Here is a 23,787-nt window from a genome sequence, read left to right as displayed (position 1 = left end):
GATTTGAGTGGGCGTGTTGGTGCGGTAGGGCACTAAGCCGTGGCGGTGACCCCGTCAAACACAAACACAGCTGCATGTAGCCGCGGTAACAGATGGCTCGGTTTGATTCAGGTGTGTCAGGTATTAATGTCAGTGCTTTCTCATTGTGACACCATCATCAACCTTTTATTTAGCAGCTGTGTCTACTCTGGGTGCAGCTGCGACACGTCTGGGACAAGACTTCCTTCAGCAGCAGAGGAGTGCCACTGTGGGAGATGACACACACGTTGAAGTACAAACAGCTGTTTCGTGAACAGCCTGTATGGCTATCGCGGCCCCCAGCAGCAGCGTTTTCTCATGACTTTTCCCCCGATATGGCAGCAACGACTGCTTCCTTTCTCTGCGGTTATTTGTGATTGCGAACTGTGAAAGCGCTAAAAATATTTCATCAAGCATGACTGCACGTAGAAAAGGCGGAGACCCGCCGTGATGCAGGTGCTGATGGCGGCGCAGGGTGTCGCACGGCGCTGCAGCAGTGCAGGCAGCAGGGCTGCTTCAGGCCACGATCACACAGGATGTCTGTGTGCGGCTGGGAGCGGAGACGTTCAGGCTCATTGGTTGCGGAGAGCTCTACATTCTCTGCAACGCTGTGAACTCGTGGTCACAGCTACTTCTACCGCTGCTCGTCTGCTTTACTGTCAACATTTCTCTACTTTTGGTAAAAGCTACAGGTAAAAATAAAACAAATAAATAGAATATTATCCAGTTATTCAACAGTTTAGGTCTGACACAATTTATTTTTCCATGTTGGACAACAAAAAAAACATCAAATGCATGATGTTCGCATGTGAGTAAAATGCTGTTTTGTTATTAATTCTGAAGCAAAGTGCTTCTTCATTTGTGTTAATTCACTACCTGCAGTACAGTGGACCAAGTTATGGATAAAGTTCATGTCACATGACTAATTTCCCTCCCACTCCACTGCTGCCATACGTGACAGTGACATTAGCAATGCTCTCTGCTGCAGCCCTCTGTGTTTTTGTTCTCATCATTCTTTCTTATTTTGCTGCGGTGAAAGCGTTTACACAAAAATACAAAGAATCCAACTGCAGCTCGTGACAGCTGTGTTGTCCCGATGGTCTAGTGGTCTAAACGCCAGCCCTCTAACTGTAAGCTCTTCAGGTCTGGTCTGGCACCAAGCTGTGTGCATCTTCCTGTTTCTGCCCGTCTCTTGTGAACTCTTGTGCTGTTTTTGCAATCTCCAAAGTCAGTCTAACTCTAAGCAAGAGTTTAAAAGGTTGTTTTCCTGTTAGATGAACTGTCGGAGCTCCTCCCTCATCCTCTCACACTGTGTGTGTGTGTGTGCGCAACCGCATGTTCAGAAGTGTGCAGAAATGTCGACTACAGAGATGACAGGTGTTGTTAAACTCTGACTGCTCTTACAAACCTATATCAGCATCTTCAGCGAAGCCTCGTGCTCCTCGTGGTGGAGAAAGGGTTTCAAATTGACTCCTAGTCTTTGACCTGAGAGAGTGTTTTCAGCGATGAGTGCTTCAAGTACTATCATGTGACATTTTTGTCTGATCTGAGGACAGGTGCTGGGGCCACTCTGGTATATATACATGGCATGTTCAGTATATATTGTAATGGATCGGTACCTCATGAGGCTTCATACCTGTGTATGTAGCAAACTGAATAACTTAAAATATTCATTAGTACCACATAATATCCACCACCATCACCCCTCCACCTCCACCTGGACCACAGACCCTGTGGTCCAGCCCCTGTATCCCTGCACTGGATGAGCAGTGGAGATACAGAAAAATATAATGTGAAAAGAAGTTTCTTGTTTTAGCAAGAAACTGAGCTCATGCGATTGAGTTCTGGTGGCAGTAACACACTCCTGTAGTGTGAGCCAGTGTCCTCTCTGCACTCTGCCAAAGATTGTTTATGAGCTGAAACAAGACACAACACAAGACTAAGTGCATGCAAGTGTTTCTGTTTGTCTTCTCTCTAGACACTTTTGCCCACAGCAGATCAATAATTTAGGCTGATCATCTCTATAGCTTTGAGTCAGGACCTCATATGTTGCATTAAGCAGGCTACAGCTGTTTTTATTAATGTGTCAGATATTTAATCAACATTTAGGTAAAGTGCATCAGAACAGTTTTAAAGACTGGGACATGGGCCAAACAACTGGACTGCTGCAGACACTGCTTTCAGTTGCGTTATTAGTTCAGTGTTTACTGGCAATCCACATGAAAAGAGAGGCGTGAGCGGCACGCAATCACAATTGCAGCATCTGTCCAGTCAGCCCACACCAACTGGACTGTCCTCCAGAGCGTCTGTCTGTCTCTCCCTCCGTCCCAAACACCTCCGACTGTCCGGGAGCCGAAGGGACGGACAGACTATCCTCACCAGGCTCAGAGCCTGGATCTGCAGGAGGGTTTACAGCATCACATACTGACTTTATCAGCCCCAGAGAGCTGCTGTGAAAGCAACATGTGTTGTTCTGACATAATGAGATAAGTTGTTGTAGTATTCCTCTGGTTGTTGGCGGACAGTTCCACCCACGGTTAAAAAAAGAGTGTGGTCAGGCCTGACGGACAAGAGATAGAGGCTGAAATGTGCAGTATCTGTCTGCTGGAGATGGACAGGATGTTTGGCCTCAGGATGACGGTTGACTGCTGTCACTTCATGGTGATGGTTAATAAATGGCCATGGCCGAAAGTGCTGTACAACACACATTCACCCATTGATACACACACTCACACTGACGGAGTGCTGGCCTGATACGTGTGTGTGTGTGTGTGTGTGTGTGTGTGTGTGTGTGTGTGTGTGTGTGTGTGTGTGTGTGTGTGTGTGTGTGTGTGTGTGTGTGTGTGTGTGTGTGTGTGTGTGTGTGTGTGTAATGCCAAGCAAGGCATCCACTGTCATGGATCCACTATGAATTATGGATGACCGAAAGGCCAGAACTTTAATTCCAGATCATGGACATCGTGAAGGACATTATCCTGCTTATATGGTCACTTGTTAAATGGAAGAAATTTGGACCATTATTTATGGTTTAATACGTTTTGCATATCAAGTTTTTCACGAGCCGTAACTCGGTTTCTATGGTAACACCTAAGAGTTTGACTAATATCTATAACAATCATGAACATCCCATAAGGTTCTTATGTAATGGAAATGTTCACTACTCCAGTAAACAGGATGAACCTGTGACCTTTCTGGTGAACCAATGTCTCTGGAACGTCCTGAGGGAATTTCTTCAGATTTGGCACAAACGTCCAGTTGGACTCAAGGATGAACTGATTAGACTTTGGTCAAAGGTCAAAGGTCACCGTGACCTTTGACCAAAGCATATTTTTGGCCATAACTCCAGAATTCAAACACCAATTTTGACAAAAATTCACACAAATGTCTCATGGGATGAAATAGAAAAAGTGATGACATTTTATATCTGAAAGGTCAAAGGTCAGCTTTACTGTGACATCATAATGTTCTGCAGAAACACCTTTCTGGCCTTTATTCACCACCACGACTCATCAACAGAAGGGGAAACTGTGATCATATTTCACATTTGTTCCGGTACTGAATCGGTGACACTGATCTTGGGCGTCCAGCTTGAAACTGTGGTGGTTGTATAGATCTTCTTTGCTGCCGGCTTGAAGATTTACATGCAGCATCCTCGTTTTACAGTTCCCAGCTTCTTTGCAGCAGCATTCATATTTGAGTCATTGTAGTCCACCACAAGCTGATGCTTCTGCTGATACTGAGCTTCAGGTGATTGTTGTTGCACCATGTGATGAAGCTCTATATCCGTCCTCTGTGCTCTGTGTAATTGAAGACAACATGTCCTCCAGTCTTTACTACATATATAATATGAGTCTGGACAGACATAAATGTTACAGCAACTTGACTGTTTGGAAGAGGCAGTAATTCTGGTTTTATATGTTGAGCTCATCTTTTTATCATTTGATTGCATTCTCCTGGTGTCAACCACATTTCTAGCTTGTTAATGTGTTGCAGTAAATTGTAAACAAAGCCTTTGACTGTGTCTCTGTTGCTATGGTGGCTCATTTTAGATATAGCCTGTGGATATATATATATATATATATATATAGAAAGAGAGAGAGAGCCTCAGCCTCTAGTGTTTTCTCTGTTTGTTTTCTAATCTAGTGGCAAACTGATTGTGATTGCTATGAACTTTAGTTGAGTAACTGCAGTAATTACTGTGACTCAGCACTTCCTCTCTCAGTCAGGGTGGAGCAGGAAGCCTCTGCAGGACATTTTCTGAGATCTCCAGACTTTGTGTTTTGAAACAGGATTATCTCTGACTTTGGCTTGATACTGATCAAACTGGAGGAGCGGAAGGTCGATGCAGCCTTGGCCTCCTCAGTTTGCTTTAAATGGTAATAATGTAGACAGCCGCTGAATATGCAGGAGATTTTGGATGGGGAGGCTCTGGTAGCACTTCCAGAAGACACACAGAATTCAGTGAGCTTCAGATGAGTTCCCTCCTTCCTTAAGCCAAACACGCTGACCTTACATTCACTGCAGACAGGATACACTGCTCCCAGATGAATCATAGCTGGGAGTACACAGATGGCTGAAATGCCCTTTTATGGCATCGAAGGGCTTTTTAAAACAGGATATGACATCAGGACCCCCCCGCCCAAACACACACACTCCTAACTAAAATAGCTTAATAGCTGTTTGAATGCAGATGTTATTTCATGATTAGAGCCACCAAACAAAATACCCCACAGACAGGAGCTTGAAGCACCGTTGTGTGTCAGCATGTTATTGCTGAGTGACAGCAGCCCGAGAGCTGCGCATGTTCCAGCCGAATGCCTGAAGTGAGCTCAAACATGTTGCTGCAGAGAAATTCCAGAGTCAGCCAGTAAAATATTTGTGAGGCCTGACTTCATCTGACTTGGACTCCAGGGTCTGAGCTGCAGTGTTTGGTTGGGACGTTTTTTTCGGAACTTTTTTTATTGAATTTCAGAACATATAATGGCGAAGTGAAGGCAGCTCGAGCTTCAGCGCAGAAAGACGTGTGTCACACAGCGATTGCTGAATTCTTCATATAATAACTCGTACAGTGAAAGTTATGAAAACCCACAGAAATGACTCTCATTTGCTCAGACGCTCAGATTGAGATGAGTGAGGTGTTGGCTTTGAAGTCCACCTGAGGTGAAATGTTGTTTGGGTGCAATAGAATCACACACACACACACACACACACACGTATTACAGTGTCTGAATACTGTCTGAAGGCACAGCAGCAACTTGGCTAGCTGTTTCCCTTTGTTTCCACTCTTTAAGCTAAGCTAGGCTAATCAGCTGCTGGCAGCTCTAGCTTCATGTTTACTGTACAGATGTAACAGCAGCATTGACCTTCATGTCAAATCTTGTCAAGGAAGTGAAGTGCAATTAAGAATTGTTATAAAACAGATAGTCCCGGTCCTCGATTATGATTGGCCGAGCCGTGTTGTAAACTATCGGCTAATAGAGCTGTTTGTAACCTGCTCTGTGTCTTTCCTTTTCCTCAGCCAAAGAGAAGAAACCCAGAGTTCATCGTCTGAGTGGGCAGGAGGGCTGTCACTAAAACACTGGTTTACATCAGGTATTTGCTTCACTCCCCGTCCTTCCACCAACACCATTTGCACCATCAGCAGTTTATCTGAAGTGAATCCAATCTGGATGCACTGTTTTTGTTCATTTGCAATAGAAACTGTACTCACTGATATCTTAAGACAGATCTTACTCCTCCATGTGACCCGGCTCAGCTCAGTTTATCCTTGCTGAAGTATAATAATGAATGTATTATTGCGGGTCTTGTGTCAGTCTTTCCATTTTGGGGGGTTAAAAGCAAACAGTGTGTGCCAGGAAAAGGCCGTTTTCCTTCCTGTTTTCTAATGAAGTCTATTTTTATCTGCGACTACAACACCCAGCATTCATTTTGATAGCTGTGCCCTGAGGTCTGATTCCTCCCTGCCACCCCCCCAGCGACATCCGAATGTCATCAGGGAGGCAGCCAGAAAAAGAGGGAGGAAGTGATAGTAAGAGCGTGTCAGCAGGATGCGAGGCCGGGGGTGTCAGGGCGTCTGTGTTGTGACGCTCTGGGCTCTGATGCCAGCACATGCCATGCTGTTTTCACTCTGCACACTGTCGCTGCGCAGCTAAGATGTCATCTCCAAACAGCTTTAAAAAGAAACCCAGTCAGAATATCCCTATCATGCGACGCCTCACTCAACAGGATCCACAGGATCACGCAGAGTTTCGCAGTTATTGCAGCCTGAAATTACTCTTATTTGCACCTGGTTTTGTAAAAAGTGATGATGCATTTTTTAGCCTTTTGTTTGATAGATTGCAGTAAATGTTAAAAACCCACAGAGAATTATTATTATTATATCCACCTCTGCAGTTCCCCTCAGCTCTATGGAGCTGTTTCACATTTTTCCTCTGAACTCCTTCCATTATGACAAAAAATGCCTTTTCATTTTACTTTTCAGTTAAATATTAGACATCTAGTACATGTTTTGGAGTTTGTTTATCTTTATTATTGAGCTGTAGTTGAAGAATGTGAGAAGTATTAATGGCTTCCTCTTTGGATATTTGATGCGTCTGACAGTCCGGTGGTGGTGCCGGCAGTAAATATCTGCCGTTCCCTGACGTTCACGTCAGTCATTTATTTGTCACAATTTCTTCCTTCAGCATTTGCCAGAAAAGCTGTGGCAGATGTAAACCACTGAAAGTTCTCTGAAGGTTTTTGATGCTGTTTAGTAAATGAACAATAATGAACAGTACATTAGAGCATTGCACCGCTACGTGTGATCTCCTAGCTGAGCAGAGGAAACCAAGATCCTCCTCCAGGCATAACTCTGTCCTGGTCAAGATTTAGCAGACATCTAACCATGGAGCAAAGCTTAACCTTTGGACTTACATGAAATGCCCTACATCAGCCACATGGGCCTATCAGCTTTATGTTCATGCTATATATGAATTAATATATGATATTTGTGCTGTGTTTTTATTTGTTCGTAGGCTAAATGTAAAAGTACATCAGTATTATCAGCAGAAATGAAAAGTACACACTTCCCGTCAGTGTCATAGCAGTATGTAGTATAGTATTTGATTATTACCAGTATATTAAACTTCAGTGAAATGCTACAGCTCCCATCAAGTGGAGCTAATTGAACTTTTTACATACTGTAGGATAGATCGACCTATAATGATATATCATATTTGACATAACTGATCTTATTTCCGATGTAAAAAAACAGAATATGCAAAGTAATGAATAACTATAACTATAAATGTCAGATGAATGGAGTGAAGTGAAAAGTATTGTTTTTCCCTCGTACATGTAGTGTGGTAGTAATATGTAATGAAAATACTCCGGTGAAGTACGGGTGAGTGAATGATAGTTGGATAGACCTGTTGAGTAAATGTAATTGGCAGCAGTTTGTGCACAGTGTCAGCTCGGGGGCCGTCACAGCGAGCAGAAAGCAGAATGAGGAAACAGGGTGTGTGCAGCGCTGCTCTGCCCTGCTTTTTCCAACACGCGTCTCGGTTTCCAGTCCGGTCATTCTGAGACCAGGTTCAGTTCATAAACCGTTGCAGTCTGCCATGCTATCCTGTGTGGACAGCGATGCGATGCTTTGACAGGCAGCATGCAGTTCAAATCATGGCTGTTTGGGGGCCAGCCGTAGTGTGCAAATTATGACAGTACTGCTACGTGGATTAGAATAATGGAGACAGCTAATCTGTTCACGTCTGGTTTTTATAGGTATCAACTTGCAGAATATATAAAGATGTAGTTTAACTTAGTTTCCTCTCTGAACGGAGTTTCTCACAGTCGACTGGTTTCCTGTAAGTTTAAATATAACTGGTGTTCCTCATTTTAAACCCAGCATCAATGTGAGAAAATAATGGAGAAACCCCCACAGTCAAGAAAATGGAACTGTTGTGCTGTACTTCACTTCAGTGAGCTTCATTTAACACAGTGCCACAATGATTTTCAGGGACAATATTAGCCACCAGTAGTCTAAGCAAGTATGGAGGCTTATTGTCGTGAATATTTGGTGATTGAAGGTTTTAATGCTCTATTTTTTTCAGGAGAAACTGACACCACTTTTCTTTTAGTTTTTCCAGAACTTTCAACATATTATACAGCCTCCTCAGCTGAATTTGAGCTTGCTCAGTGGTCATGGAGATGAATTCGCTTACATGGAAGCGTAATAGCGCTCACAAGCTGGATTCACTGATCCAGGGTGCTGAATCAGCGTTCTTTTAAGCTGGAGCCCTCCCTCCCAGCAGAGGAGTGATGGAGCAGTGACTAGGACTGATGATGTATTGTGTGGTCTTGAGGGTCAGGATTACACAGGGGACACTGACTGACTACTGCTCAGTGGAGCGTGGACCCACAAGGCTGAAGTTAGCTTCTGATCCGCAGCCTCTGATTCAACACTGAAGGGGGAAGTTAAGGGAAACTTGTTACAGTGCTCAGCTAGCCATCCTGTTTTAGCACCTCTTACTGTTGTGAAAACATGTTAGACATTTAAGGTAAACCCTGGTCTGAAACCCACTTTAAACCCTTATTTCTGGTTGTGACAATACAATCTCAGATAGAACAATATGATTTCACTGTTTCTTTAGACCACATTGGACAAGGTCCAGATCTAAAACCACTATATTTAGACTGGTCATATCTGGACTAGAGTATCCCAGAGAAGCCAGAGACTCTTTTAATCTGCCTGCAGACATGATCGTCATTACCTGATGATGCAGAGTTTACACTGCAGACCTGCACAGCAGCCTTGTCAGTGGCACCATTGTGTATCATGTGTTCTAGTCGTAGCGTTGCAATTTGTTTTGCCTGAATCTACAATATTTCTCAGTTCCCCGTCCTTTTACTGTCACTGCTGCCAGAAAGTACTGCCACAACCTTTGGTTGCATTCATAATATGTCTACTGCTATTACTATTGTTTCTAAAGCCTCCATGTGTGAGTCCATCTGTGCTTCTTCTGGCTGTCCTCTCGCTCCTTTCCAACCAGCTGCCAGCTTGCTTTTGTCTTACTGTCTGTCTCTCTTACATTCAGTCCATTTCTGTCTGTCTTACCTTCCTGACTTCTTTCCTTGTTCTTTATTCTTTTTGTCTGGTGTCATCATCAGAGATGATTGTAAGCCACTGCTCATCAAAAGTAAAGAGACAACGGCCAAGTATAGGAATTAAATAAACTTAAATCTTAATAGTTGCTCTTCTGCTTCCTTTTCTTGGACAACAAGGACACAGTGGTGGACCCGGCCTGGTCTCTAAAACCACATTCTCCCAGTCAGCCAACTCCCATCACTCCCAGTGACAGCAAGCGAGCAGCATTCCACCAAATGTGGCGTGCTCTCCACAGTGGACTAGTTGGACAATACTAACTGTCTGACTGTTGCAGCTTACTGTGGAAAGTGACGGGGCTGATGCCAGTGAGGCAATGGCTCATGCTCATATGATGGCCATTATACAGAACTTTGGTGTCCAAGCTGAGCTGGTACACTGCACACTATTTCCTCTGTTGCAGTACAGATCAAGCCTTACATATGAAAGAAAACCGCTACAGCAGGTTTGTTCAAAGGGAGCGAGTCCATGTTTGTACAGTAGCCCAGAATGGACAAACCAAGCACTAGTCCTCTACCTTTTTCGTTTTCCATGAGTTTCATGGCCTCGGTAGGTTGTCCTACACGCTTAGAAAGAGTTGCATGAGGTTTATTGAGGTGGTTGCAGTCTGAAACCTCACCTCTACATGCCACTAAATCCCACACACTGGTCCTTTAAGTGTCCCTTTCCCTTTAAGTGCTGAATTGGAGTCTGCTGGTCCTGAGAGTTAACCAGTCAGACTCTCTGCTGGAAGGACAGGAAGGCTGGTGGAGCCTCTCTGTCCAACACATTTATAGCCTGAGGGGACCTGTTTTGTAACTGAGGTAGTAGCTCTCCGCCGAGACGCTCGCTCAGTGTGTGTGGGGGTGTCACTACATAGCCATAGCCATGCCATTCATCACAGATCATGCTACCGTTTGGTAGCCATACGTATGCGTTCAGGCCCAGAAGCAAATGTTGTCACAATAATAGTTTTGTCACTTGTATTAACATCATGTGCCAACAAGAATCTATGTGATCATGTTTACAGCACAAAAATACATGTGGGTGAAAGAGTTGGTTCAGAACTGCTGCTGTTGACACATTGATTCGTCTTGATTAATCACTTTATTGGGCTTCACGCAGGTGTGAGTTGGGCGGAGGTGCAGAGCAGCAATCATGGTGGCCCTGTCACTAAAGATCGGCGTGGGGAACGTGGTGAAGACCATGCAGTTTGAGCCCTCCACCATGGTGTACGACGCCTGCCGTATCATCAGGGAGAGAGTTCCTGAGGCACAGCTCGGCCAGCGTGAGTCCCGTTCTGTTCAGCTCCACACACACACACACACACACACACACACACACACACACACACACACACACACACACACACGTTGGTGTTGGAATTTGGGGGGTCGTGTCCAACAGCTTGTGTAACTTTCTGAATCTGATCCAACATTCACACCCATTTCTCCCTGTGATGAACGAGGCTTGTGGAGGTGAGGGGGAGCCAGGGTTTGAACTTCTCTCTCAGGACCTCTGTTTTCCAGTCTTGACATGATTATTTCTGTCACTTTTCACATATATAAACGTGAATGTCTTCCTGGAGAATCCATTGACCCGAGGTTTAAAAGATGTTGTGTCTCCATATCTTTATGACAGCTGGTTTCACCACACCTTCGAGTGCAGCTGTCTGAAACAGCTGTATTTTGCCCCCTGATAAAGTTCGACAGCATGTCATATGGACTCGTCCTTTCTAGCACAACCCGTCCCTTATCAGAGCGATATGGTTGCTTGCATGTGGAAGTTTGAGCAAACATCAGGACCACGGAGTGGAATGCAGCAGAATCTGCGTAGCAGCAGATGAATTGCGGCCTTGCTGCCTTTGTCTCGTTGATTACAGGCTCTGCAGCTGAAAACACTGCTGTAAACTGAGAATGGTTTACAACAAGAACGCTTGCAGAGTTAGTTCCTAATTACGTAAGCTATTTCGACAGCAGCTCGCTGCATTGCTTGTTCCAACCTGTAAGTCTTTTTACATTCAGAAAAACAGAGAGCTGAAGCGTGTGTCTCTGATTGTGCCTAATTCAGCAGCTTCTGTTTCCTCTCCAGCGTAGTCAGCGATCCAGTTCTCCTGTGTCACCCTCAAGAGACGAGTGTGTGTGTGTCACCCTCAAGAGTGGCCACATTTTGAATCGTGCAACATGATATGTTTATAGCAGACGTATGTGTTGAACCACCGACCCACTGACCTGATGAGCATGGACAGGAAAGCTAGCGCACATGTTTAAACCGTTACATCCAGCAGGAGCACAGGAGACTATAATAACTCCACAGTGGAGAAATATCCGCGTGCTCATGTACGCCAAGAAACACACTTGCAGTGACTCACTCTATATTTCTGTTTCCTTCTGCAGCCAATGACTATGGGCTGTTTCTGTCTGATGAAGACCCAAAGAAAGGCATCTGGCTCGAGGCAGGAAAGGCCCTGGATTACTACATGTTGAGGAACGGGGTGAGTCACTGGCACACACTCGACACACCACAGAATGCTAGAAATACTTCAATATAACTGTGATACTCCACATTTTAGCACACAGCAGCCCACCATACGGAGAATAAATGAATGGACGGCCAACTGGGAGGATGGGAAAATGAGCCCAGAGTTATTTAGTGTCAGTGCCTGCAGTAGCAGGCCGAATAGGCAGAAATCTCTAATAAACAATATGCAAAGGTAACGTCTGTAACATTTTTCACGAAGTACATAAGCACTCCCCTCCAACCCATCTGTGGATTTTGTGGTAATTTGATTAATCCTGCTGCTGAAGAATCAGTGGCTGTTGTGATGGGATCAAAATGTGTGAGGTAAAGTATCTCTGTGGACATTGGCGAGCCCTGTGTGGAGGTTGCGGAGTATCGTGGATTATCAAGCCTGACAGATGTGTAACACAGAGCTCCTGACTTGTCTCCCCTGTGTGTCAGGACACTCTGGAGTACAAGAAGAAGCAGAGGCCCCTGAAGATCCGCATGCTGGACGGCACAGTGAAGACCGTCATGGTGGACGACTCCAAGATTGTCAGTGACATGCTCATGACCATCTGTGCTAGAATAGGTCAGCTCTGCCACACACACAGCTCACACCTCACACCTCACTGCCCGGTTTTCATGCTGATGGTCTTCTATCAGTACATCACGTCCACAACAACACACTGTTACATTCATCACGACAGCTGCTGTTGAACTGAGTAATCCTCAACTCGTGCTTGTCCTGCAGTGTGATATTGAAAGCAAATGTAGTAACCTGAGTGTGTGTTTGGTGTGTGTGAGTCAGGCATCACAAACTATGACGAGTACTCGCTGGTGCGAGACATTGGTGAGGAGAAGAAGGAGGAGACCACAGGCACCCTGAAGAGAGACAAGACTCTGCTGAGGGACGACAAGAAGATGGAGAAGCTGAAGCAAAAGCTGCACACAGATGATGAGCGTATGACAAGCACAAGCCCTCACACTCGCTGTCTTTAACACGCTCACTGAGTTCGGAGGTCGGAGTTTGCTCCTCCTGCATCAGCTTATCTGCTTCATGTTTTTCCTCAGTGAACTGGCTGGACCACGGCAGGACGTTGAGGGAGCAGGGCGTGGAGGAGACGGAGATGCTGCTGCTGAGGAGGAAGTTCTTCTACTCAGACCAGAACGTGGACTCCAGAGACCCCGTCCAGCTCAACCTGCTCTACGTACAGGTACACAAACTACTCAAGTAGACCTGAAAACAGGCTTTTCTGACTATGTTCGTTTGGATGCCTCAATTTCCTTTATTCCCTTTTTTCCTGTTTTTTAGAAATCACCATTAATTCATCAGTTGGCCTGATGAATTAATGTTTACTCACAATAAATACTTTTTCTCAAATCTCTCACTTTGAAAAGTCTTTGTTTGGCAGGTGGATATAGATATGCTGTTCTTTGTCTTCTGTAGTTTATTCATCAAATAAAAGCTGGAATTAATACACAAGGAAATATGAAATGTGGCCTGAAATAAAATTTTTGACAGAACAAGAGAGGTGACGTCAAGTTTCTGTAAGCGGCCACATGTAATACAGCTGTGAGACCAGGTCGACCAGAGGCTGTTCCAAGTGCAATAACCAGACAGTTAGAGACACTGCAGCCGGACCAGAACAAACAAACTCATAAAACATACACTCAGTACATGAGTGAGTGGAATTCAGCACTAATGCACTACAGACAGCAAAGCATACGGCACACACCACCACCTCCTTCCATTCAACATTCAGTGGGCAGGTTGTTGTCGGTCTCATAAAAGTAGTTTTGACCTGATTGATATTTGATGTTCTCTCCCTCTCTCTGTCTATCTGTGTGTGTGTGTGTGTGTGTGTGTGTGTGTGTGTGTGTGTGTGTGTGCGCGCGCGCGCGCGCACGCGTCTCTGGACAGGCCCGTGATGACATTCTGAATGGATCTCATCCAGTCTCCTTTGACAAGGCCTGTGAATTTGCCGGCTACCAGTGTCAGATCCAGTTTGGTGACCACAACGAGTCCAAACACAAGTCTGGATTCTTAGAGTGAGCGCTGCCTTCATGTTCATGTTCATGTTCACCGTTTTCCTTCTGTTACGTCCATTTTCCTTTGACATTTCTGTTTTGAGTCGGCTTGTTGAAACGGTCCTGAGGCTGGTTTGATCTGAGTTGAACTCTTTCCTCCTCAGTTTAAAGGAGTTCCTTCCCAAAGAGTACATCAAGAACAAAGGAGAGAAAAAGATCTTCCAGGTAAGGCTGGAGGGGGCAGGTGCTGAGCTGAAAGTGAGATAACCATGAAATACACAAATAAACAGCAGACATGTCACCAGGGTGCAATCAGTGAGTGACCATGGGAGCCCTGCAGCGTGCGAGCTGTTTATTACTGAGGAGCCTTCAGTTTGACTCCACTGTCCTGCTCATTGATCTGATTCTTCAGATCAAAAGTACAGGTCTTATAGTTGCCGTTTAGCTGTATTGCTTGAAGATCCACTCTCTGATTTTGTTATAGCTTCCAACATTGAAGCAGAAACTGTCAGTATTAAGTTTCCAAACATCTGCAGTGAGCAGAGAGGTGTACTGTGGCATTTATTGACATTTGTGATGCTGCTTAGTGTGTGTGTTGTCCTGCATATCATAAAACCAAGAAAGATGCCTCTACTGAATTCCTCACTGAGTTGATCTACTCCTCTGATGCTTCTGCAGGCACACAAAAACTGTCAGAACATGACGGAGATCGAGGCCAAAGTCAGCTACGTGAAGCTGGCCAGGTCTCTGAAAACCTACGGAGTGTCGTTCTTTCTGGTCAAGGTGAGAAGGAAGTTATTGTGCAACGTTTCTGGGTCGATGGGAGTGATCACTGAAGCTGCCGAGTGGTCCTGAACAGTGTCGCTAAGAAAGTGTTGACGGTAAATGATGTCCAGTGACACCACTGGAGCACATGGAAGTGTGATTCTGATGTGCAGGACCTCGGCTTCTTCACGTTTGTGTATTCCCTCCTGTCATAATCTTGTCCTCATCACCACCAGCATAAGGAAAATCACCAGATATCTTACACAAAGTAGATTTCACATTTTAAAGCAAACACAAAGCTTACAGTTGATCATACACATGTTTCACTGCATGGATAATCAGACTTGAGGTTTACTGGATGTGGGTTTGTTTTGTACTCATGGCTGAACTAGAAATTCAAATGTTTCCACGTCGCTCTGACTCTCCTTAAATTCCTGCAGGAGAAAATGAAGGGCAAGAACAAACTGGTGCCTCGTCTGCTGGGCATCACCAAGGAGAGCGTGATGAGGGTGGATGAGAAGACCAAGGAGGTGATCCAGGAGTGGAACCTGACCAACATCAAACGCTGGGCCGCCTCACCCAAGAGCTTCACCCTGGTGGGTTCTTCATGGAAAGACAGGACATGTCATTGACCCTGAGCTACACTCAACATCTCTGTAGTGTGAATGGATGACAGGATGGATGTGATTCTTGGCTCAATACGTGTGCTCACACAGGTTCTTAGAGAGCAAATAGATCAAGACTGTTTTAGAAATAGATTGATTTCAACCTATCAAGGATTAAAAGGTTTGTGTTTAAACAACAAGCTGGAAAACAAGCTATTTAATCTGCCACCTTGATATTGTAGCTTTATACAACATGCATAGTATTCTATAATGAATTTACAAACAGAATCGCAATAAATGCTGACACAACTAAGAAACGAACAAAGCACAAACTGGACTAGTAGATCTTTTCACTATGTAAATACAAGATGCAAAAGGTTTATAATGAATGTGTAGATGTTTGTCAAACTGTTGTTTGAAGGGGAAACAGGATATTACACATTTTCTTACAAACATGTGAGGATAAGATGCAAGTGACGAAACGAGGAAACCTTTAAGATCAATGAGAATTGTCAACGTCAGCTCGTGTGTTTGTTTGTCTTTGCATTTTAAGTGAGAAAGATGTGCAGCACAGGTCTCCAGCTGGACCCAAAGCAGGGATGTAGTCGGCCCTGGTTCATATGATATGTTAATCGTCTAACCGAGGCTGTTCTCTGTTGTGCTTTCAGGACTTTGGAGACTACCAGGATGGTTACTACTCTGTGCAGACCACTGAGGGAGAGCAGATAGCTCAGCTTATTGCTGGCTACATCGACATCATCCTCAAAAAGGTAACAGTGGGATTGACATTATTCAGTAAAATGATAAAATGTATTAGCTAAAGGGACACTAACACAATTAAAAAAAAAAAAAAAAAAAAAAAAGGGAGAAGAAAAAGTTTGCCTTAATACTTTCCTTGTCTGCTGCCCGTGGCATGAGGCAGATTCCTTATGATAGAAAAACAGATGGAAGTTGTATTGATCAACCTGAACGGTAATTATAATTATATTCTGTCTTCAGATACATTTTTTAATTATCCAGGTTTATGTTTAAAAGACAGCAAATGTCAGTAGTTATTGCCCACTCTGCCTCATACATCTCCCTTCCTCTGTCTGTCTTTGATCTCCAGCCCTAAAACATACACTCTCATGTTCAATCACCATCAAATAGGACAGGCAATATTGAGTCTGATGATACCTATTGGATATCCACTCCAAAAGCAGTTGAACCACGGGCTATGAATGATGAATTTGAGATAAAACCTGCACAGTGTCTCACATGTGCCAGCGGGTTTTTTAGCATTTAATCAGGATTCCTCTAAAATGACTTTTTGGTCACTGCTGATGTCATTACTGTCTTAGAAAAAGAGCAAAGACCACTTTGGCCTGGAGGGAGATGAAGAGTCAACCATGCTGGAAGACTCTGTGTCACCCAAAAAGTAAGTGTGTGTTTCTGATACAGCATACATATTCATTAAGAATCAATCATTTCCAGATACTGAACATTTGGTTACCAGTAAATAGTAGTAGTTTTTAGTAGTTTTCAGCCTATTCATATATGAATATACTGATATATATGTACTGATCAGGCTATTCTTCAACGGTTAGCGTGTGCTCACAGCCGACAGCGGCAGTGGGTGCTTGAGGGATGACCACCACTCCACAATTTCCTGAGAAGTTACCCCAGGATGGTAAAATGCTAAATAAAGTAATTTCTCTTCCTTTTCCTCTTCTACCTAACAACACTTCAGGTCCACGGTGCTGCAGCAGCAGTTCAACAAGGTGGGCAAGGTGGAGACGGGCTCAGTGGCCCTGCCTGCCATCATGCGTTCAGGAGCCGGAGGTCCAGAGAGCTTCCAGATGGGCTCCATGCCTCAGGCCAAGCAGCACATCACCAGTGGGCAGATGCACCGAGGACACATGCCTCCACTGGTAAAACAGTGACGAATGACTGGCAGAATGTGACACAGATCAACTGTGATGCTGATCCAGCATTCACACGGAAATATTTTAGAAATGGAATAAGATATAAAACTGTAGGTCATATTAGTGACAATGCATTTGTGTGTCTGCAGACTTCAGCGCAACAAGCCCTGACTGGAACCATCAACTCCAGCATGCAGGCCGTCCAGGCTGCCCAGGCCTCTCTCGATGACTTTGATACTCTGCCTCCTCTGGGAACTGACGCTGTGAGATTAAATCTGCTTTTTCCTGATTCCAAGTGGATTGAATTGAGTGCTGATATGAGTGCTGAGCAGCCCATTCCAGATCTTTGTCACCAAAGGATTTTTTTTTTCTGTGTTCAAGGCATCCCAAGCCTGGCGCAAAAACAAGATGGATGAGTCCAAACATGAGATCCATTCTCAGGTGGATGCCATCACAGCAGGCACCGCATCCATGGTGAACCTCACTGCAGGTAGAAACACTGTGCCTGGCTCTATTTGTATCTCAGCCTCGCGTCATGGCCTCAAACCTCAAATGGCAAACACCTTTAGGCTGCAAAACAAATTCCAACAACATCACTCCACCCCTCTCTGATACCCAAAACCACCAATAAATGCCATTTGTTGCTAGGCAACACTCTCATTTGTACAGTGAGTTACAAGTTTGTTATTGTACACACCTGTCTGAATGGCTTCTGTGAGTCTGCACCTGAAGTCCTCCACAGTGTCCCCACTCAGCCTCTCTGTCCCACTATAACCAGTCCACTCAGCCTCTCTGTCCCACTATAACCAGTCCAATCAGCCTCTCTGTCCCACTATAACCAGTCCACTCAGCCTCTCTGTCCCAGTATAACCAGTCCACTCAGCCTCTCTGTCCCACTATAACCAGTCCACTCAGCCTCTCTGTCCCACTGTAACCAGTCCTCTCAGCCTCTCTGTCCCACTGTAACCAGTCCTCTCAGCCTCTCTGTCCCACTATAACCAGTCCACTCAGCCTCTCTGTCCCAGTATAACCAGTCCACTCAGCCTCTCTGTCCCACTGTAACCAGTCCACTCAGCCTCTCTGTCCCACTGTAACCAGTCCTCTCAGCCTCTCTGTCCCACTGTAACCAGTCCTCTCAGCCTCTCTGTCCCCAGTATAACCAGTCCTCTCAGCCTCTCAGCCTCTCTGTCCCAGTATAACCAGTCCTCTCAGCCTCTCAGCCTCTCTGTCCTGTGTGTCTCTGTGATAAGGCGCTGTTTGGTGCTGTCATGTCTGTGACTGGTGCTCTGTATATTTGAGTAGCAGCATTTTGACTCTGACAGCAGCAGGATTAATAAACTCTGTCTGAATATGTTCCTCATGCAAAAATGACCAAACTAGTTTTGTGTCTGTCTCCCTGTCCTCAGGTGACCCAGCAGAGACAGACTACACAGCGGTGGGCTGTGCTGTTACAACAATCTCCTCCAACCTGACAGAGATGTCAAAGGGTGTTAAACTGCTGGCAGCGCTCATGGATGATGAAGGAGGAAATGGGCAGCAGCTGCTGGGCGCTGCCAAGAACCTGGCGTGCGCTGTGTCGGACATGCTGAAGACCGCCCAGCCTGCGAACACAGAGGTACGTAGTCAAACTACAAGGCACAGATAGATAGATCTATCTGATAGATAGATATGTGACGGCTCCACTCTTTGAGTTTGTGTCTACAATATCTTCATATCTGTTCCAGCCTCGTCAGAACCTCCTGCAGGCTGCAGGAAATGTGGGCCAGGCCAGCGGAGAGCTGCTGTCTCATATTGGAGAAACAGACACTGATTCACAGTTCCAGGTGTGTCCATCTCAGCTGATTATTGCGCTGTTTCACAGTTTTTTGTGGGACTGAACTCTTGCTGTATTACCCTACAAAAACAAAGCCTTCATGTGTAATGCAGAGAAACTATGTTATATTGTATACAACAACAGAACTGGACCTCGTTCAGTAAGCATTTGAACAAGCAGAGTCAGATTCTTTCATGAGGCATTCAAAACAACATCCAAGTTTAACCCACACAGAGTAACAGGGGAAATGTTAAAGTATTCCACATCTGTGAGAAAAGTCCTGTAAAAACAATTACATTTTTTTCATGAATGGCTGTTGAAGAGGGTCGAGTAAAATTAACCTTTAAAAAACAAATTTGCTTCCGAATTCATTAATGCCGGAGGAACTTCCCCCTGAAGCAAGCTTCCCAGGCAGTGCTTAACACCAAAGAATCAGTGGATATGTGAAAACACTCAAGGATTAGTGTCTTTTTATTATAATCTTATCATGTGTTCCCTGTGTTTGATGTCCGTATTTGAAAGTTTCTAGGTAAAGGATCTTTCAGGGGTGCCAGAGGAAGAGTCCTCTCTCATTTTCAAATACTGGTAACAGATGTGTCCTTAAGACAAATGCTTCTTTCTAAAGAGCCAATCAAAACAATCTGTTAGTCAGCAAGTCCAACAAAATCAGAATTTAATCTGTCAATCATAATTCAAATATTATCATCAGATGTGTCCTCAGCGGGGACGGGTGTAGGAGATGATGTTTAATTTAAATCTGATTGGGTACTGATGTTTCTAATGATTTCATAAGATATGACAATGTATGATTCTCAATTTAAAGTGCCTTCAAATCAGAGAGTATAACTTGATGGAACCTCCGTTTCTGTGACAATAATATGAAACACCACCAGTTTTGGACCTTTCAGCTCTCACTGGAGGCAGCTTTGAAGAGATAACGCCTAATCAAGTCTGATTAAATCAACCATCCACAAAATATTAGGAGTCAACTTTTCCTCATTTCACCTTCCTGCCATATCACTAAATTTGTTACTCATTTCCGATATTGATTATCTCTTCTGGGTAATTTCAGAAATCAATGCATCAAGCATTCAATTCTCACAATGCATTCTCATTAATAGCTGTTCGTCCTTCAGCCATGAGCAAAAAGTGGTTAGTATTGCTAACTGCTGTGTGTGTTTGCCGTCGGCAGGACATGCTGATGCAGCTGGCGAAGGCTGTGGCTAATGCCGCAGCAGCTCTGGTGCTCAGAGCTAAGAACGTGGCCCAGAAGACGGAGGACTCTGCCCAGCAGAACCGGGTCATTGCTGCAGCCACGCAGTGTGCTCTGTCCACATCGCAGCTGGTGGCCTGCACCAGGGTGAGTAGTCCACCTGAGAGATAGCTACTCAGAGCTGGACGGTGACGGAGGTATTCATCGTCTGAAAGTTTAGGGGAGTTCAGAACTTAGATTTTCCCGTTGTATGTGAATGTGTCTTATCACCTCACATCAAGGTGGTGGCTCCAACCATCAGCTCCCCAGTGTGCCAGGAGCAGCTGATTGAGGCGGGCAAGCTGGTGGCAAAGTCGGTAGAAGGCTGTGTAGAGGCGTCACAGGGGGCCACCAATGACGAGGGCCTCCTGAAACAGGTGGGCGTGGCTGCGACGGGTGTCACTCAGGCTCTCAATGAGCTTCTTCAGCACATCAAACAGTATGCCAGCGGAGCCCATCCTATTGGACGCCACGGAGAAGCCACTGACCGCATTCTGGATGTCACAGAGAACATCTTCAGCTCAATGGGAGATGCTGGTAGGTGAAGGGAGCTCATGACCACGGCCCAGATAGCTCTGAAATCTTCTAAGGCTCTTGATACTCCAAAGATCTACAATCCATGTAGCTCCTGAAATGAGCTGTATATTGACAATGATGTTGTCTAACAATGATAGCTGTCCCAAGGGTGGAATTTTCCTTTAAAATTTGACGTCTTCTTCCTTTCCCTTTCATTCATTTCACCCACCAGGTGAGATGGTTCGTCAGGCTCGTATCCTTGCCCAGGCCACTTCCGATCTGGTCAACGCCATCAAGATGGATGCAGAGGGAGAGTCCGACCTGGAGAACTCACGCAAGCTGCTGTCAGCCGCCAAGCTGCTGGCTGATGCCACTGCAAAGATGGTGGAGGCAGCCAAGGTCCGCCTTAGTCTCTGTCTTTGATATGTTTATGCTCAGCATAATGAACAGACTTCTTCTTGTCGATGAGTCTGTGAGTTTAATGTGCAATGATCTGTTTGTGCTCAATCCCAGGGTGCAGCAGCGAACCCCGACAGCGAGGAGCAGCAGCAGAAGTTGCGAGAGGCTGCCGAAGGTCTCCGCATGGCCACCAATGCAGCTGCGCAGAATGCTATCAAGAAACGGCTGGTCAACAAGCTGGAGGTAAACAGGAAGGAGGAAAAACTAAGAACTACAGAAATGTCAGCAACATTTACAAGTCCTGGTGTTGTTTTGTGTAACCTGTACAGAACTATTGGATTGACCTGTGGAAGGCAGCTAGAAGGAATAAAAATCAAACGGCTTTTAAAATGAATGCAGGAATACTTGACTACTGGTGACTGTTTTTGTGGTTTATGGGGTGATTGAAATGAGCACCACTGTATTAGTTTTGCTGACCAGCTGATATGTGCTGCTAATGTAGTGTTAGCTACTTCAAATCTAAAGCGCCGTGTTTTCAGCTGACACGTGTGTTTCCTGTCAGAACGCAGCCAAACAGGCCGCAGCAGCAGCCACTCAGACCATCGCTGCTGCCCAGCACGCTGCCTCCTCCAACAGGAACCAGGCTGCCCAGCAGCAGCTCGTCCAGAGCTGCAAGGTAAGAGCACCCACTGCCTGCCTCTGTCTGTTCCGCTCGGCACACTGCAGCCAGCTTTGTCTACAAAATATCTCTCTTTTTTCATGTATTACCTTTTCACAACTGAAATTACAACAAGTCATCCAGTTCTGAAATCAAAAAAACAGGATCACAATGCAGAGGACTGACTGGTATTCTGACTTACATAAAGTAAAGTAATTCTGCAAAATAGCATAGAGCATGAAACACATCCTCTTTTATTTCAGTTCGGCTTAAAATAGGACGAACAGATATTGGTAAGTTACATTTCATTTTTCATGTGAGGTAATGTTCTGTGTGTGTGTGTGTCTGTGTGTGTTTCTGTGTGTGTGTGTGTGTGTGTGTGTGTGATCAGGTGGTGGCAGAGCAGATCCCTCAGCTGGTTCAGGGAGTAAGAGGCAGCCAGTCTCAGCCCGACAGCCCCAGCGCTCAGCTGGCCCTCATCAGTGCCAGCCAGAACTTCCTGCAGGTGACTTTCACACCACCAGCTTCTTTCAGTCAGTGAACAGGGGCAACGCATCAGCATTTTCCAATAAAGAAGATCTTTCTACAGTAGCACAGTAACAGGACAACAGATCTCTGACAGCACAGAGCAGCAGTGGGAAATATACCCACACACAGATTGTGTGTTTTAAGATTTGTTATCGTTCTGTGATTATGCAGCAATAATGCTACACTGAGAAGTTTAAATGCTGACATGATATCTGCTGTGATGGATTTCCTCAAGACATGTTTTCATGAATAACCTGAAGTATGTGGGTGGTTAGCTTTGAAGGCACATTCAGAAATGAAAAAACAAAAACATGGCTGGGAGATTGCTCAACAGTACAAATCAATGGGTAGATTATAGATAGATATATTCAATTTAATGTAATCCCCCTGACTTTGACTTTGCACCTCTGTTTGACTTAAATAAGGCTGCTTGTCCCTAATGAGCGTAAAGGCATGAGCTTTGCAGAAAATATTCATGTTCATGTACACATGGGGTTAAAACGGTTGGTTTTAATAACCCTTTACCTGTAGTTCCACCTTTAGGACAAATATAAGAGTTTTAGACCCACTAAGGCTCTAAAAATAGCTCAGGCACCTGTATGATCTTTGTCCATCCAACACTCTTATTGTGGGGTTGCTAACAGTTTGTCTCTTCCTCTCCTCTAACAGCCTGGTGCTAAGATGGTTACAGCCTCCAAGGCGACCGTTCCCACCATCAGTGACCAGGCCTCAGCTATGCAGCTCAGCCAGTGTGCTAAGAACCTGGCTAGTGCTCTGGCTGAGCTCCGCACCGCCTCACAGAAGGTACTCCCCGTCGACATCCTCATTATGTTATCCTAATGATGTGGACTCACCGGCGTTACACAGCAAGAGCGCCCAAACTTTTTAAAACTTAACATCAGTTCTGTAATTCCTGCTGTGTAGACAAACGCTGCAGATGAGGCTCTTGCATTTTTGACCGTTTTGTAAAAAGCCAGATTAATTTTGTCACACAACGGTTTGTTTAATATGTTGTATGTGCGTGTGTGCGTGTGCAGGCTCAGGAAGCGTGCGGCCCGTTGGAGATAGACAACGCTCTGTCGATGGTCAGAGAGCTGGAGAAGGACATGCAGGAGGCCAAGGCTTCAGCTGAGGAGGGCAAACTCAAACCACTGCCAGGAGAGACGGTGAGACACACACTCACAGTCCTTCCTTACTATGAAGTTGAAGAAACACACTGCGAGCAGCATGAATAGCAGTTTGTTTGTGTCTCCTTGCTGTGCTGCAGCTTGAGAAATGCTCCCAGGAACTGGGTACCAGCACCAAGGCAGTGAGCTCGGCCATCGCCCAGCTGCTCAGTGAGGCCACCCAGGGCAACGAGAACTACACAGGTGGATTTAACATTAACACACCTGGACAAGAGCAACAGAAAACTAGATGTCACTCATTTGTTTTGATCCCATCCCATCCACAGATGTTCACAATACATGAAAGTGTGTGTGAATGTTTTTTTTCACTATGCTATTTTTCCCAATCACCAATTTAGGCCAATGTGATTGACTGTTGCTTCAGTCTGAATGGGCAGAGAAGCAGCTGCATCTCTCTTGCTGTGATAACCTTTTGGAAGCAGGATGAAATGACATGCCATAATAAAGCTTTGCGTTTTAATAAGGTTTAATGATTTTATTTTAATAAGGTCATG

General features: G+C 45.0%; 1 protein-coding gene across 2 annotated transcripts in view; it reads left to right on the top strand.

Moving 5' to 3' along the window:
• tln1 (talin 1) overlaps nucleotides 1-23,787 on the top strand; it is a 66,759-nt gene that overhangs the window by 8,037 nt on the left and 34,935 nt on the right. For both annotated transcript variants that reach the window (XM_041960820.1, XM_041960821.1), the window contains exons 2-27: nucleotides 5,537-5,610; nucleotides 10,262-10,424; nucleotides 11,533-11,630; nucleotides 12,098-12,227; nucleotides 12,447-12,599; nucleotides 12,710-12,852; nucleotides 13,560-13,687; nucleotides 13,831-13,891; nucleotides 14,345-14,449; nucleotides 14,872-15,027; nucleotides 15,705-15,806; nucleotides 16,377-16,453; nucleotides 16,766-16,946; nucleotides 17,090-17,203; nucleotides 17,322-17,430; nucleotides 18,347-18,555; nucleotides 18,665-18,763; nucleotides 19,946-20,113; nucleotides 20,248-20,542; nucleotides 20,754-20,920; nucleotides 21,035-21,163; nucleotides 21,483-21,596; nucleotides 21,970-22,083; nucleotides 22,776-22,910; nucleotides 23,144-23,272; nucleotides 23,374-23,476. In XM_041960820.1, the coding sequence (XP_041816754.1) occupies nucleotides 10,295-10,424; nucleotides 11,533-11,630; nucleotides 12,098-12,227; nucleotides 12,447-12,599; nucleotides 12,710-12,852; nucleotides 13,560-13,687; nucleotides 13,831-13,891; nucleotides 14,345-14,449; nucleotides 14,872-15,027; nucleotides 15,705-15,806; nucleotides 16,377-16,453; nucleotides 16,766-16,946; nucleotides 17,090-17,203; nucleotides 17,322-17,430; nucleotides 18,347-18,555; nucleotides 18,665-18,763; nucleotides 19,946-20,113; nucleotides 20,248-20,542; nucleotides 20,754-20,920; nucleotides 21,035-21,163; nucleotides 21,483-21,596; nucleotides 21,970-22,083; nucleotides 22,776-22,910; nucleotides 23,144-23,272; nucleotides 23,374-23,476 (3,349 nt within the window). In that variant the 5' untranslated portion in view covers nucleotides 5,537-5,610; nucleotides 10,262-10,294. The remainder of the gene's footprint in view (nucleotides 1-5,536; nucleotides 5,611-10,261; nucleotides 10,425-11,532; nucleotides 11,631-12,097; nucleotides 12,228-12,446; nucleotides 12,600-12,709; nucleotides 12,853-13,559; nucleotides 13,688-13,830; nucleotides 13,892-14,344; nucleotides 14,450-14,871; nucleotides 15,028-15,704; nucleotides 15,807-16,376; nucleotides 16,454-16,765; nucleotides 16,947-17,089; nucleotides 17,204-17,321; nucleotides 17,431-18,346; nucleotides 18,556-18,664; nucleotides 18,764-19,945; nucleotides 20,114-20,247; nucleotides 20,543-20,753; nucleotides 20,921-21,034; nucleotides 21,164-21,482; nucleotides 21,597-21,969; nucleotides 22,084-22,775; nucleotides 22,911-23,143; nucleotides 23,273-23,373; nucleotides 23,477-23,787) is intronic.

Source organism: Chelmon rostratus, chromosome 19 (assembly GCF_017976325.1).
Source record: "Chelmon rostratus isolate fCheRos1 chromosome 19, fCheRos1.pri, whole genome shotgun sequence".
Classification (NCBI taxonomy): domain Eukaryota; kingdom Metazoa; phylum Chordata; class Actinopteri; order Chaetodontiformes; family Chaetodontidae; genus Chelmon; species Chelmon rostratus.
This window is presented reverse-complemented; position numbering and strand designations above follow the sequence as displayed.